Source organism: Mandrillus leucophaeus, unplaced genomic scaffold (genome assembly GCF_000951045.1).
Source record: "Mandrillus leucophaeus isolate KB7577 unplaced genomic scaffold, Mleu.le_1.0 Scaffold157, whole genome shotgun sequence".
Classification (NCBI taxonomy): domain Eukaryota; kingdom Metazoa; phylum Chordata; class Mammalia; order Primates; family Cercopithecidae; genus Mandrillus; species Mandrillus leucophaeus.
In genome coordinates this window covers 4961992-4978795 of record NW_012101554.1, presented here as the reverse complement: position 1 = coordinate 4978795, position 16804 = coordinate 4961992, and the positions used below count along the sequence as shown (strand labels likewise).

The 16804-nt window shown below is 42.6% G+C and overlaps 1 protein-coding gene across 3 annotated transcripts in view; it reads left to right on the top strand.

Annotated features, from left to right (window-relative positions):
* The window catches only part of CORO1C (coronin, actin binding protein, 1C), an 85676-nt gene that overhangs the window by 25350 nt on the left and 43522 nt on the right, over positions 1–16804 (top strand). The window contains exons 1-2 of one of the 3 annotated variants that reach the window (XM_011975578.1): positions 1690–1965; positions 3437–3636. In XM_011975578.1, the coding sequence (XP_011830968.1) occupies positions 1953–1965; positions 3437–3636 (213 nt within the window). In that variant the 5' untranslated portion in view covers positions 1690–1952. Of the gene's footprint in view, positions 1–1689; positions 1966–3436; positions 3637–8361; positions 8399–16804 lie in introns of those variants that run through there. The other 2 variants (XM_011975579.1, XM_011975580.1) reach the window with 2 other exon arrangements.

The following is a 16804-nucleotide window of genomic DNA, read 5'->3' as shown; positions in this document are numbered from 1 at the left end:
TCTATTGTGTGCCTGGAGGGCCTGAGACATTCTGTGCAAGAAAAGCGGCTATGCCACATGTACACAGCTGAGCCCAGATCAGATTTGACCTTGGAAGTGAATGGGCTCACGCTGCCCTTCAAGCTCCGCTTAGAGATGCCTGACTTAGCACAGCACTGTGGAAGCACTGACTTTTCCTACTCTCTCTGCTCTATAGCTAACATTCTACTCTGTGATTGTAGCAAAAGAACTTTTATATCATTCTGTCCACATGTATTTAGGACAAAAATAAGTTTGCATAATATGGACATAACTTTTTTTTTTTTTTGAGTTGGAATCTTTCTGTGTCGCCCAGGCTGGAGTGCAGTGGCACCATCTCGGCTCACTATAGCCTCCGCCTACCAGGTTCAGGCAATTCTCCTCCCTCAGCCTCCTGAGTAGCTGGGATTACAGGCGCCTGCTGCCACGCCTAGCTAATTTTTGTATTTTTAATAGAGATGGGGTTTCACCATGTTGGCCACGATGGTCTTGATCTCCTGATCCGCCCGTCTCAGCTTCCCAAAGTGTTGAGATTACAGGTGTGAGCCACTGCGCCTGGTGGAAATCACTTTTTAAGGTAGTTTAGTATGTATGTCAGCCAGAAGATTTGTATAGTATCTTTCAGTGAAGACAAAGCATTTTGAATATTTATATTAATGTTCATATTTTTGTGAGGTTAGAGGGTATCTGGCCTATTTGAGTGAAGAGGAAAAATTGTCTCTTTTTCAAGTAAGAGGCCTTCCTCAAATATCCATTCACATTTAAAAGTGAGGTTCTAAAAGCTGACCTTATGCCTGTGTGGGTGGAGGGGCACATTGAATGGTGGACCTCACTGAGGGCAGTGATGTCTGATCTGTTGTTGGGTGGGGCAGGTGATATCTTGGGAGCCAGGAGCGACAAGGGGTTGGGGGCCCCACTGTATAGAACCAGGCTGTCAGTGAGGCACCTGTTCACACCTGTGCTGGGTGTCATCCAGTCCAGGGCCTACAGTCAGGCCTATCCTGGCTTCTGCTGGGGAGAGGGCAGGCCAATTCCCTGGTTGTGCAGCCCTGAATGGAGCGGATCTGGGTGTCCAGCTGCTCCTAATTCAGGCTTTCAGTCATTTTCTCTGCAGCCCCCTCCCACATCCCTGTCTTTGGAGACACAATTTCTCCTTAGAGTGTTCTGGGGATTCACAGTGGGCCTTGATGTCCTTTTTGTGAGCTCCTCCTGAGACTCAGCTGAATAGAGGACACTCACACTTCTGTCAGTTACATGTGCATGACAGCTTTCCATCTTCAAAAGTTTGTTGTCACATTTGCTCTCTTGTAAGCTCTTTTCCAGTCCTCTTGTCCTTTCAAGTTTTTCCCTGCTTTCATTTTATTAGGATTTTAGGAAGGAGATAAGTGCTGTTTGTGTTTCTTTTGTAAATTACTTCTTCATATCCTTTGCCTAATTTTCTGTTGAGTTTTAATTGTATGAATTTGTAAGAACGTTTTATTTATGAAGGATGTTAATTCTGGCATGGTGCAATCCTTTTTCTTCTACATTAACTTTTGAAACACTTGCTTGAAGATGCTTGTGGGGATTGCAGCTTCTATAACTTGTACAGATGGTTGCAGATGGTTGTGTGGGGAAGTGGATCCCGAGACCAGTTGGCTGTACGTTGGCTTTTGTATAGATGTGCTTTCCTTTTGCTTTTCACCACCTCACGGAAGCTGTCTTATCTCACGCTTAAGAAGTATTCAAACTGATTCCAAAATGAAGGACCCTGGCCGCATATCATTTGCCATCTCCTCTACCAAAGACTCAAAATATATGGCCCTGGTAGTCAATTGGGAAAGTCAGGCAATAACAGCTGGGCTGAGGAACGTGGATGCTCAATTGCCTGCCAAGGGTCTGTTACTTCAGCCCAGCTACATGCCCCCAGCATTGGAGAGAGGCCACTTTCACACATGCCTTGGAAGGGTAAGAGACTCTGGCAAAAATAAATTCGTCTCTGCATTTAGCAGTGGGCTCAGGGCCATGAGGAAGGGAATTAGAGGAAAAGAATTAGCAACAGCCCACCATGTGTCCCGTCTGGCATGAATGGACAGGTGTTAGCTCTCCTCTGTATATGAGGATCTGATTTTCAGCTGAGTTGTCGATTTTGAAGCATGTTCCATTTCCACTTAGATTTTTATCCAGGATCCTTCTATCTAACCAACATGAACACAATGTCCTGCAGTAGCACATAGGAAAATTACATTGGGTGCAGTCTAGGAAATCTTAATCAGGGAGGGCCTGGTGATCCAAAAGCACAAAGCTGTCAGTGTCTATCAGGCAATTTAGTGGAATTTGGAGTCTGAAATGACACATAAGGCAGCCTAGGAACCTAGCTCTGTGTCACCTCCCCTCCCCTTCAGAGCCCTGGTTTACTAGGGAAGTGGCTGTGGTGGATGATCAGCTCAGTGAAAACCCAGCCTGGTTTTGTTTCCCCTCCACAATAGCCCCTGCATTTTTCCTTTCCTCGGTCCCAACTCTTATTACTGTATCATTTCAGGCCTTCCTCAAGTCTGGTTTACTGTCAAATAGCTTCCTAGCCCAGTACCTGGCTTTGAGCTTGTTCCTGTCTAAGCCGTCCAGTGTGCTTCTGCCACATTTGCTGTCACCCTAAACATCACTTTGATCACATTGCTTTCCATTTAAATACTTTTGCTCTGCTTTTCCCAGACCTGGCTCTTACCCGTTAGGCTGCTTTAGGCTGACTTTTCCTGTTTCTCACTGTGTACCACTTAGCACTAGGCGGTTTGGTGTAGTGAGTTGCTCTGATTATTACGTCTGTGTTAAACGGAGATTAGAAGGCTTTTGAAGTCAAGGGTGATGGCTGTGTCTTTGAATTCCTCCCATAGTTATTCTTGTTGAAACACTCTGGGGAATAGATATAATTCTCAGACAGCAGAGTGTTGATGTGTAGGGAAAATGTTTACAATCTGAAAAATTACCTTGGCAGGCTGAGGACAAAGCCACAAAATTATAACTTGTTTTTCGGCTTTCTTCAGCGTCACCTCTACCAGCGAATTTCACTTTGGAGTTTTCTTATCTGTAAAAGGGGAAGGGTTGAAGCGCGTTATTTGTCAGCTCCCACCCAACCCTGAAAGGCTTATTTTCTTTAATTCTTTCCCTTAATCTTTCCATTGAAATTAAAACTGATGAGCTGTTTCTGGATCTTGAATTAGGAATTTTTCATTTCTTTGTAATTCTTTCCCTGACGCATTTTGCAGTTGTCTCCGGATATGTGCTGCTAAAAGAAATTTGGATTGCAATTTGGCTACTTTTTAGGAGAGCAGACAAAATGCCATACCATTCTGTTTTTCCTACTTGGAACGTTTCATTTGTAAAAGTAAAGCTTTTCAGTTTGGTGCACAATTCTAACATAATTCTCACTCTTCCTTTGCAGACACAATGAGGCGAGTGGTACGACAGAGCAAGTTTCGGCATGTATTTGGGCAAGCGGTGAAAAATGACCAGTGCTATGATGACATCCGGGTTTCTCGTGTGACCTGGGATAGTTCCTTTTGTGCTGTCAATCCCAGATTTGTTGCCATAATCATAGAGGCAAGTGGGGGAGGAGCGTTCCTTGTCCTCCCTCTGCACAAGGTAGGTAATTTGATCTTCCATTCTGGTAGACACCCTCTGATAGTCTCCATGTTTTTTCCTTAATAGATTGACAGTTCACTAAGAATTGTATTTGTGAAACCATTAGACTCTGATGTAATTGAGGTTAAGTTCCACATGCCTTACTAACCACATCAGTTTTCCTCTAACAGAGGATCATTAAATAGAGTAGTGACCTCTGTTCTAGGGATGCCCTCTGTGGATGAAAACATTATTATAATGATGTTGTGAGCATGGGCAGGCATAGGAATTTTAAGATTGCATTCTTAATCATCTGCTTTTCACAAAAATTTTTCTTTTAGAGTGCAATTTTAAAAACAGGCTTTTACTCCAAAGTAAAGTTTTAAAAACAGTTACATTTTCAAATGGGCAGAAATTTGTAAGGTAATATTCTCTTTTTTGTGAAGTCATAAGGATGAACCCTTTTTCTTTTCTTTTTTCTTTCTTTCTTTTTTTTTTTTTTTTTTTTTTTTTTGAGTAGGAAATGGAACAAGAACTCAAGAAAATGTCCTCAATACAGATTTCAATTCTGGACAATAATAAGTTTCAGCATAGGATTTAAACAGTGTTAACAAGTGGGAGAAATAACGGATCTTTACTGAGAATGGTTCTATGTGTTCTTCAACTTCAGTGGGGTTCCAAGCCCTCCTCCTTCCTTTATCCTCCCAGAAAGCCTGCTCCCAGGTGGGAGATTAGATAGGAATTTTGTGCACTTGCTGACCAATCATGAATACGGCAGATCAAAATCTGTAGTTACTTTATCAGCAAATCCCAGAATTGCAAGTAATGAAGAAAAAAAGCTGTGAAGAGGGCCTAGAAACAGTTGTTTTCTGGTTAGCTTTTAGGAGGAAAGTGAGTTTGGTGAGTCCTGAGCTCCAATGATAAGGACTTGGTGCTGGTGAGGATGCAGATGTTGAGTCGTATGACAGCTGTTTCCACTCTGCTGAAAACAGCAGGGGAAGTGGATCCCTGCTGTGTCTGAGCCCCTTATATTCAGGGTGCATCTCATCACAATGGACCGTGTGATTCTGAGAGTGGTTACAATAAAGTGAATTTCTGTCAAAGGGTTGTTTCCCATTGTGTGTTGATGTTTTTTCCTTGGGAAAACTCTCATTGGGAAAATGTCCAATTCTCTTGGACTTTTGTTTCAGAGATGCTGGTGACTAACTTGTTTTATTATAACATCTAATTTTTACTTCAGTGGCCAGATAGCTAACACAGTAGAACCATCTCCTAACCAAAGAAGGGAGATGGGTGCCTTTGGGGAAGAAATTTGATATGTGTTTTCAGATGTACCTTCTTATTGGCGAAGATGAATCTTTTCATTAAGTTGAAAATTTATTTTCTCTTTGGATACTTTTATTTCTGTTCAAAAAATTGTTGTTCAGTGGCAAATAAGTATACGACACTGTTATAACTGTTCTTAATCTGGTTTTGGAGTGGGGATTTGAACTCAAGGCCAGTTGGATTTGGTCTCCACATTGTTTTAGCTTATTCCTTCCCCAAGAGCAAGGGACATTTGGAAATCTGACATTTTGCTGGTAGGCTTTATGGCAGCCAACTGAGAAGATAGCCATAGCTTGTCAGCTAAGGTCAGACACTGGAGCACAATGATCTGTTTTGGAGTTACGAGTTTTTTATTTCCCGTTTTATAGACTGAGGGATAAATGTAAGACATTTTTTTTTTCCTTCAAAGAATTGGAACAAGCCAATTAAGAAGCACAAAATAGACATAATGAATGGCTAATCTTCCTCTGAATTCAGACATCTCATTTCAACTTTCACATCCACAAAGGTTCTGTGTCTTTACTTTTACAAACCATGAGAAATTGAGTTTCACTTACCCATTTGAGGGAGACCTGTATGCAGTGCCCCAGCTAACTGATCTTATGATTTGGTTTTCCCTTGCATTCAATGATCTACACTTAATGAATATGTCCTTGTATTTCGTTCTTTAACCAGCATTGCGGGAACTAGGATAGAATAAGTTGCTTTATAAATTGTCATGTTTAGATGAGGTTTTGCTTTTTAGAGGAGCCTCAAGGGTCTTTTCCAGGCTTTAATACTGTCTGTCTAGCTTTGCTCCTTAAATATTAGTTTGTTTTAGAGGAGGTGACATTGGTATAAACTAAGCCCTGTGACAACTATTGGAAATAAGATCAATACTTGGGTTTCTGTAGTTGATAGGTTCACGTATACTGTGTGAGATTTTTGTGTATTATAGTATGTGTGTTTAGCTCTTAGCGGCAGTGTGGCATAGAGGAAAGATCACAAATCTGGGAATTGATGAGCTGTGGAGTTCAGTCCTGGCTCAGTCACTGACTTGTAGTGGGACGTGGATGTGTCTCTTTATCCTTCCGCTCCTCCATTTCTCTCTCTATAACATAAGCAGCTGTGTATAAAAGTTACTTTCTGGCCGGACGCAGTGGCTCACACCTGTAATCCCAGCACTTTGAGAGGCCGAGGCGGGTGGATCACCTGAGGTCAGGAGTTCGAGACCAGCCTGGGCAACATGGTCAAACCTCATCTCTACTAAAAATACAAAAAAAATTAGCCAGGTGTGGTGTCAGGCGCCTGTAGTCCCAGCTACTCGCAAGGCTGAGGCAGGAGAATGGCGTGAACCCAGGAAGCAGAGCTTGTAGTGGGCTGAAATCATGCCACTGCACTCCAGCCTGGACAACAGAGCGAGACTCCATCTCAAAAAAAAGAAAAAGTTATTTTCTGCCTTGGTAATTCTAAGTGATGTCAGAAATGCTTCTCACCCTCCCATGGTTCTCAGCTATGAAGTGATTTCCAATGCAGCTGGTGTGTACTCAAAATTCAGCAAACACATTTGTTCCATTTTTGTCCCCCTAATTCAGTGTATAACTTTGGAAAGTAGATGCCTTTTTACTCCTGACTGCTTTTTCACTAGGGCAAAGCTGAGCCCAGCAAAGAGGAGTGGTCCTGTGGTCCCTTATGACAGTTGTGTGCCTGGGTAGTTCTCAGAAGGATCTGCTGTGGCAGGGCTTGGCACATGAGCCCTGGAGCGTCAGGTGACACTTGCCTTTCTTTTCTTCTGAGTTGCTATTCCTACCTGAGATGCTGGCTGGTTACCAGGCATCAGCAGCTGGTAGAAAATAGAACCATCTTCCATGTTATCAGAAAACCTACATCTACCTTATAGTTTTGGTATAGTCATGAATATTTGAATAATGGTTATACATTTTACAGCTGATATTTGATTGTTTATACAATATGAGTGAGTCTTCATATGTGATTAGTTGGTTTGATTGTCTGTAAGCTGAGTACATGCTATGTGCCAGTACCTGTGCCCTTCAGGAGCTTATGTCTAAGAAAGCGTCCTAGCAGATTGCTGGCACTGAGGTGTTTGTCTCCTTGTTAAAAGTACAGCCTCGAAGAAGAAATATGATGGGGACTCCAACTACACGGTGAACCCATTAATCCCTTTTCAGTACAGGGCTTTGTAATACTAGGGCTCTTTACCCTGGAAAAGAGACTCCTATAACTTTAGTGTCTTGGCAACTATGAAATAGTTCTATCATGAGGTGTCGCTTTGGTTTAAAGGCAAAGAAAAACTAAATTCCCGGTTATAATATGAAGTTGTGTTTGAAATCAAGATAGCAATGATGTTTAGATGTGTATTAGGCTTCAATACATGTTGATAGCAGCCTGGGATAATTTTAAACATGAACCTTAAGAGGTGGGTATGGCTTTTAATAGTTACCTCATGGGCTTCTGAGAATGTTTTCCCTTTTATGTTTCTGGTTATAGACAGGCAAGTTAGCTTTGGAGATGCATTTGGGACTCTGTACATAATAATATTGAATACGTACATGTTGGAATTAAGGTGGATTATGACCCTTTCAGAAAGGCTCCCATTTGAAAACATGGTTTTCCATGAATTTCTTTTGAAAGCTATTTAGTGTCAGCAGTAAATAAGGCTTATTATTGCAACCTCATGAGGCTTGTGGTTAGATTCTGGGAGAATGTAAAATAAGTTAGATATGGTCTCTGTCTTCTAGGACTTAACATCTGAAGTGAAAAGAGTAATAGGGATAAATACATCAAAGCCCATGCATATACAAAGACACACACACACACATGCAGCAAGCAGCATGCTTAAGAATGAATGTATGCTTATTTTAAGTGTATGGTTTATCAGGTTTTTTGTTAGGAAGGTTTTATTAGGGAAAGTGGGATTTTTGAAGCGGTTGCTGCTGGAGGAATATGGAAAGTCCTCAGTCCTGAGGTGGAGTGATTTAGATTAGCACACGTGATTCTCGCTCTCTTTTGTAATGCTTCCATCAAGCTGTGGCTTGCCACTCTGCCATGACTTTTCAAGGTGTGGCTTAGTGCATTTACTTATTCTTTAGTCCTTCAGAGGATGAATAATAGCAGTCTTGCTGAACACAAGTTGGCTTTGTGGTTTTGGCTATGAGGGATACTTTTTTTTCTTGCCACAACTGCACAAGCTGCCTTGTCTCAAGAGCACACAGGTTTTCAGCCCTCTGTGTAATCTACCACGTTGGCATGAATAAGCCTTTCCTTTGTGGAGCAGCCACACTTGTGATGTAGATAGAACTGAGGCATTCCCTCCCTATTGTGAACCGTGGAGGCTCATACACACCAGTGTTTCTGGATAGACACACATACAACCCCTTGCCTCCCCCCACCACACACACACACACACACACACACACACTTCAAATCACAACAAGCCTGTAAATCCTGCCTTAAACAAGTAAGAGTGGGAGGAATCAGTACGAATTATATGCTCTAGATCTCTTGACATTCTCTTGGGTGGAGGATGCAAACTAGATGGCTCCTGTCTTCCCAAATTGCTTTCTTTCTCCCTTCCTTCCTTGAGTATTGTGAAGTACTGTGAAGCAACTTTGGTGAATCGTAGTGATAGCTGATTTCACCCTCACAGTAACTGCCTGGGACAAGAGCACTGCTCTGGCCAGGATAGGATGGGTATGGCCAGGTCTCTTAGTTTTTTGGGTCATGATCTCTTCCTCTCTCCCATGAGCTCCTTTGTTGTAGCTGTGTGGTACTTTCTTATACACGACTGTGTTTCTCCCATTTATTTTAGGAACTGTGTATGGGAATATTTGGGATCTTGCTTTATTTATGTCTGTGAACCGTTTTTCAACTCATGTTGCAGTTTTTCATCTAGGGTTTTATGAAAGAATTTAGCTCTACAGAAAATCATTCGAATGACTGTTTTTTTTAGCTCTCCCAAGGATGATACATAGCCAGTCTTCTAGATGCATAGGATGGAAAAGAGCTCATTGCCTATAATAGCATATATTAGGGCATTAGGACTTTAATGTCTTATAGAACCTAGGTTGATGAGGGCTGCTTTAGAATGTTTCTGTCATGTTTGTTGAGGAAGAGATCTTGATTCATTTCAGTCAGTATTCCACTAACGATGCTACTTGGTGGTCTCTTCTTACTGTTCAGTATCCAGCTCAGATGTTGCCTTTGATTATTTACTGAAACAGAGGAACTCATCCATTGGGTTATCTTAGTTGCTTCTTCATACCACTGGTACCACAGGCTGTGTTATCACATTATTAAAATTATTATTCACTTAACAGATGGAGGGAGTGGTTAGAATTATTTGCTCTTGATCTCTTTACTCACTTGGATAGAGGATGCAAACTAGGTGGCTATGTATATGGTAGGCTTTTGTGCAGGCTCTCCAAAAACTTGCCTTACTATGTTGTGGTAGGTGGCCTCCCACATTGAATAGAGCTGGCCTGTGTAACCACAGGGTATGATAGAATTGATGGAGTGTGAATTCTGAGACTAGGTCATAAAAGCTCACTGGCTTCTGCTTTGTCTCTTTTGGAGCTGCCATGTTGTGAGGATACTCCAGCAGCTCTGTGGCAAGATCCATAGGACCTCCTGACGACTGCCAGCACCAACTTAACCAACCAAGCGATGAGCCATCTTGAAAGTAGATCCTGCAGCCCTAGTCAAGCCATCAGGTGACTGCAGCCCTGGTTGACACTATCTCATGAAAAACCCGGGGCCAGAGCCACCCACATAAGCTGTTTTTGAATTCCTGATCCTCAGCAACTCTGTAATAAATGTTTATTGTCTTAATCAGCTGAATTTTAGGATAACTTGTTAATCATCATTTGATAACTAATACATATATTCTTAGACTGTATTACTTGACTCATAATGTTAGTTCACACAATTCATATATGAGTAATTCACAATGACCTAAAAGGCTTTCTGGTAGTTTTGAACACTGTATTTCCACCTAGCCTTTAAAACAAAAATCTACATAGAAATATAATATCTATATAGATATAAACATTCTTAAGTCCTAAGTGAATAATTGAGGGATATTCAATATTGCAATAGCAAGAGAAAGTTATGTTATGTGGCAAGATTTTGTTATCCTGTATTCCATGATACCTTCATATAACCTAAAAAAATGTGTTATAAGATCATAGTCATTATCTCATACTTAACTTCAATTGTGTTATTAGTTTTCAGGAAAGAATGTGCAGTGTTAACATGGATGGGACTAAAAGTGATGTTTTATTTTCTTCTTTATAATTACCTGCACTTAAAAATATTTTTTTTACAATGAACTTATTACATATTGAGATTTTGAAAAATATTATCAGTAATATTACCAGAGCACATATAAAGAGCTAACTATTGCTTAAATGTTTGTGAAACTTAACACAATACTTTAGAAAAATCACGTTCATTCATTCACATACTCATTCCTTAGTGCCTGCATGTGCAGGGACCTGTGGTGGGTTTTTGCCTTTTTTTTTTTTTCAATTGAGACAGAGTCTTGCTCTGTTTCCCAGGCTGGAGTGCAGTGGTGCGATCTCTACTCACTGCAACCTCCACCTCCCAGGTTCAAGCAGTTCTCCTGCCTTAGCCTCATGAGTAGCTGGGACTATGGGTGCATACCATCACGCCTGGCTAATTTTTATATTTTTAGTAGAGACAGAGTTTCACTGTGTTGGCCAGGCTGGTCTCGAACTCCTGATCTCAAGTGATCCTCTTGCCTTGCCCTCCAAAAGTGGGGTTACAGGCGTGAGCCACCACGCCCAGCCAGGCTTTTAAGAAGCTTCAGTAACTGTGCTTGATTTCTCCAGGGGGCTGCTTTGTGCGTGAAGTGCTTTAGCACTGGAGTGTGAGAGATCAGTTTCACCCTAGGCTTAGGAGGTAAGGAAGACATCACAGAGAAGGTTCAGTTTGAATTCAGGTTTTGTTTTGTTTTTTTTTCTCTGTGTAGGAGCTAAAGATGAAACAGAAGAGAAGCCAACCCAGCTTTTAAACTGTTAAGTTAGTAGAGGGGCTCTGTCCCCAGGAGGGCAAAGAAGTAGGTGGTCAGCACATTCCTCCTTCAGACTCCAGGATCTCTAGTTTAGGTGGATTTTTATAGTATTGCAGAAATAGAATATTTGATTGGAAGGGAAGCAAATCATTTATGCATAGTGTGAACTAACATTATGAGTCAAAAGAAGCTGAAGGATAGCTTTTCGGTAGAAAATCCTACGTTTCGTGACCCTTTCACTTTCAGTGTGAATTTGGCAAAATTGGTATTTTCCTTGCTTGTTATGGGGAAAAGAATTAGAATAAGCACTGTTTTATATTTTAGGATCTTTGTTATAACTAGATCAGCGTGGCATCTTTCCTTTATATCATCTTTAGGAAAAAGCAGTGGCTTCTGTCACCTTCATAGAAATGAGACTGCAGAATGTCAGCAGATTATACGTGGATTGTCCTCTTCATGAACAGTGTCTCCATTTTTTCACTTGGTAGGGTGGGATCATTCCTCTGTTCTACAGTTGTAGAAATTGGAACTCAGATTGAGTGGTTGTCTAAGACCGTAAGGTTGTTTGTGGATTAGAACTTAGGTTGCTGTATCCTTATTTGATTTGTACATGTATATTTTTCTTAATATTTTTTCTGAGCGTGAACAATTTTTTTTTTTTTTTGGTATAGAATCTGTGATCTAGCCGGGTGCGGTGGCTTACTCCTGTAATCCCAGCGCTTTGGGAGACCGAGGCAGGTGGATCACCTGAGGTCAGGAGTTCGAGACCAGCCTGGCCAACATGGTGAAACCCCGTCTCTACTAAAAATACAAAAATTAACTGGGCATGGTGGCACATGCCTGTTATCGCAGCTACTCGGGAGGCTGAGGCAGGAGAATGGCTTGAACATAGGACACAGAGGTTGCAGTGAGCCGAGATCATGCCATTGCACTCTAGCCTGGGTGATAGAGCAAGACTCTGTCTCAGAAAAAAAAAAAACAAAAAAAAAAACTGTAGTCTAATGGACACTGAATCCTTTGCATTCTTTCTCTGGGATTAGAGAGTTTAATAACAAAAACAGTAACTTGTCAGGTCTTTCATTCTGTCAGTTCAGAGAATTGTCTTAGGTTTGGAAAATACTTGGTCTATACCATGCCTTGTGAGGACACAGTGGCAGTGATGAAATTGCAGCAGTTCACATTTGTTGCAGGCTTCCTTTAAGTGCCAGGCGCCATGCTGATAAGTGCCTTCTTTCATGGGCTACTTGAGAGGGAATGGCAGTCTCCTGACGGTGCTTTTCTGTGTGATCCACAATCTCTGCCAGCACCTGCTGGATTTGCATTGGCTGCATGTCCGCCTTACTGTGCATTGCTGACAGGCAATTTCCATTTCTACACATTGCGGTACTCTGTTTTAGACAACAGTGGCAGTGCCGGTAGCCCTTTGTACAGATGTGGACGTTTGGCACTTGGTAGCTTTGGTGTTAGGGGCAGAGGATTTTGTTCGGAGCCGGCCAGTGTCCTGACATGTCATGGGATGCCCATTCACTGCCTCCTGAAATAGATTCTGTCTGATGCCTGGAGCACCTTCAACTGCCAAGTGTATGGGCTGTGAAAAGCTGGGGGACAGGACTGGGAGGGATGGAGGATGCAGGGGGAGGGCACCAGGTGCAGAACAATGACTTCCAAATTATGTCACGAGCTGCCAGCCACACGAGCGCAGCCTGGCCTCATTACCACATGAAGTGCCACAGAAGGGCCTTTTCATTTTCTCCTTGTGACTGTGTTTTCTACAGTCTTGCTGAGAGGGGTGGGGTGGGCACCCTGCTCACTCCCAGTTAACAATGGAGCACAAAGTCCTGGCAGAAGGAACTTCCCAATGTACCCCGGGGCTATTTTTGATGACAGTGAGTGGCTGTGACTCACTGTAAGTGTGTGCCCTGGCAGATGATGGTTTCCACCCCACCCCCTCCCCTGGAGATGAGCAGGCAGCCTTTGTGCGTTTCCTTGGCCAGCTTCTCCTGCTGCTGCAGTTCACTGATATGTCCACAGCAGCCGGCCCGCAGGCCTGACAGGGCTCTGACAGTGGTTTTTACCATATATGGCCATCAGAGCGCTGTGGCTGTCAGCCGGCCAGGATAATTTCCTTCCTTTGCTTTGATTGGCTGCACGGGTGGCTCAGAGAATGGTGGGATCTGAGAGTGTGTGGTGAAGAGAAGCCACTGAGTCAAGTGCAAAGAACATTTAACTCTTTCCTGGGTTTGTAGAGCGCGCCCGTCTGTGCTAAGCAGGCCGGCAATTGCTGCCAGCCGAAGCCCTCACTGTGTAAACATGGTAACCCCAGTCTGGGAAAGCTGCTATATCTCTGGTAAAGAAAGGTATCTGAATACACATTACTCTGAAATAAACTGAAAGTGTCATGAACACATTTCTGCAGTCACGGTTTTGCCTAGAACCCACCTTACAACCACATGTAGCAAATCATCTGCTCCTGCTAAGTTGAGTACCTTTGCCAGTTAGGGATGGGACCTGAGTTGAGTCCGGGGAAGACTGAGCTGAGAGGGCGTGTGATGGAAAACATGTCTGCTTTCTTGGAGGAACAGTGACTTGGGTTTCATTTCTGGCTGGCTGAATTGAGTCTATACTGCAGTCCTCTTGCTTTTGTGAACTGACTGAATCATGGAGCCCAAGGCATTAGCCTCCCACCCCCCAAAAAAGGTTGTAGTATTTTTATATTTTTCATCTCCAAGGAGGGTGGATTTTCATTCTGAGGCCTGTGGATTAAACCAGTGCAGAGCTGCAACGGGAAGGGTTAGCCCTGGAGCTCTTCAGCATTCACAGAGCGTTTCAGTAGATCAGTCTCCAGTGTCATTTGCTTACTATGAGGGCTTAGACAACCAGTTTCTCTATTTTCTAATTTGATATTGAATGCTTTAATTTCCCATATTACATTTACATCTATAGTTCTTTTGCTTTTCAACTTTTGCTTTCCAGCTCAATTTTACTTTAACTAGATTCTGCCTCATCTTGGGTTCCAAGTTTTTATTTGTTCTTAGCCCAGAAGCATCATATGGAATTACTTGTGTGCAATAATGAGCAGAAAGTATTAGGTTTTCACTTTATAAATTCTTTAAGTCAGGAAGTTAGGAAATACAGCTACTCTGGTTGCTATCGCATATTTGGGCAAGGTGGAGTAAGGAAATGTTAACTTTCCTGTGTTTTTGCTTTCTGATAATAAAATGTTTGTAGTTTTACAATAACTTCCCTCGGGTTCTTAATTGATTTTAAAATATGGTCTATTCAGTGTTAAACCTAGTTTTTAGAGAGGATCTGCAATGCTAAAATTATTTGTTTGGCATTTTCACTTCTGTCCAAAAAGACTGCTGTTTTTCACTCACAGGCAGGTGAAGTCTCTACAGGCCCATACTCCCTTTCCCCAGCAGCTTTTGTTTCTAGCTTACCTTACCTTACAGGGTAACTCAATCTGAAGGGTTTATTCCAGAGCACCTCCTTTTACCTCAGCGTTGGTGTTTCTGGTTCCCTTAAAGTAAAGCCGCCTCAGAATGTTTTATTCCTGGGCCATGAGCTGTCGCTCTCAGGGACCAGCCTGTGCATAAGTCATATATTGTGTGCGCCCATCTTTTTGGTCTGCTGCTGAGTCTCTGTTTTATTTCTATGTGGCTGTCCCCTTGTCCCATGAACACAATCGCTCTAGCTCCTCCCCGTGGAGCAGCAGGGGCTTAAGAGATTCCAACAAAACATGTATCCACATAAATAATACTGTCATAAGAAAAAGGAAGTTGAAAAAAATGGAAAACCCACTTCAATAGATATCCTTTTGACTCCTTTGAACTCTGCACAGTGTGAATGGAGTCCTTATGCTTGGGCTGAAAACTTTTCCTCTACTTCTGAGCACATGTGTGACTTAACAGTCTCTTGCTGAGTTGAAGAATTCTCAGTATGTATCACCCAAAGCCTAAAATAAGTTATGATTGAAATTTGGGCACATAAAGTGATTTTGATACTCATTTTTTCCTGAAATGAAAACTTAGATGAATATCAGGTAGGGGTTTGAACAATGTGGAAATCTTTAACTGTTCCTTGAGTCAGGTCATGTATAATATCTTTGCTTGCCTTCCGCAGGATGGGGTGGGGGCTCTTAGGCCCTTGTATCTTCAGGTATTGTAACCAGTCTGGATAATAGGGATAGAGGATCAGGAGCTGGAAAAGTACTGGAAGTGAAACAGCTGCCTGAGTTGGATTAGATAAGGGAAACCGTGTAGAAAGCAGTATGAATGCAGCACCCTAGGAAGGTTTGGGTTTATACGATGCACTCCAGAATGCAAACTTGAAAGAAATTGTATGTGGGATTCCTTGAGCTTCTTAAAGGGGAATATTTGATTTGACTTATCACTTGAGTGAATGTGTGTCACTTTTTATCCCCATGGGAATTTATTACTTTGTGAAAACATACATTAGTTATGAGAGAGAGTAAGCCTGCTGGGTAAAGCATTGTGTGACTTTAACAAAATATTACATTTCCTTTCTTGCAGGAACCAGTGATTAGCAGATTGATCTATCTTTTTTGTTTTTTCAGGGACGGATTCTTGCTCTGTCGCCCAGGCTGGAGTGCAGTGGTGCGAACTCAGCTCACTGCAAACTCTGCCTCCCGGGTTCAAGTAATTGTCCCACCTCAGCCTCCCAGGTAGCTGGGATTACAGGTGCCCACCACTGTGCCCAGCTAATTTTTTTTTTTTCTGAGACAGAGTCTCAATCTGTCGCCCAGGCTGGAGTGTAGCGGTACAATCTCGGCTCACTGCAACCTCCGTCTTCTGGGTTCAAGTGATTCTCCTGCCTCAGCCCTCCCGAGTAGCTGGGATTACAGGCTTGTGCCACCACACCTGGCTAATTTTTGTATTTTTAGTAGAGACAGGATCTCACCATGTTGGCCAGGCTGGTCTCAAACTCTTGACCTCAGGTAATCCACCTGCCTTAGCTTCCCAAAATGCTGGGATTATAGGTGTGAGCCACTGTGCCTATCCTGTATTTTTAGTAGAGATGAAGTTTCACCATGTTGGCCAGGCTGGTCTCGAACTCCCAACCTCAGGTGATCCACCTGCCTCGGCCTCCCAAAGTGCTGGGATTACAGGTGTGAACCACCGCGCCCGGCTTAGATTGATCCATTTTAACACCAATTGGTAGTGTCTTCAACCGCAAACCAATGTGTGGGTCAGAAACAATTATGTGAGGAATCATTCTTACATGAAGAAACGGTCATTCTGAATGATCTTTTGTAATATGTAGGACATATTGGAAGCAAAATTCTCAATGTTGAATTTTGAGAGTTTGGGAAGGTGAACATGACTGCAGTACATGTGTAATACACCACTAGCTGCTTTAAAAACACACCCCAGCACAGAACTTTATTGAGACGCATCTGTCAGAATTTTCTGTACATGTTTGTGTACATTAACAGTTTTTTACTGCACTCAGTACTGCCCTCAATATGTAGGATGAGTGTACTTCTTAAATGTGGATTCCTTTTTAGAAGGAGATGTGAGATTGATAAATAAGATATACTGGGCTGGGCATGGTGGCTCACGCCTGTAATCTCAGCACTTTGGGAGTTCGAGGTGGGTGGATCACCTGAGGTCAGGAGTTTGAGACCAACCCGGCCAACATGGTGAAAAAAATACAAAAATTACCTGGGCTTGGTGGCGTGTGCCTGTAATCCCAGCTCCTCAGAAGGCTGAGGCAGGAGACTCGCTTGTACCTGGGAGGCGGAGGTTGCAGTGAGCTGAGATTGCATCGCTGCACTCCAGCCTGCATGACAGAGGGAGACTCCATCTCAAA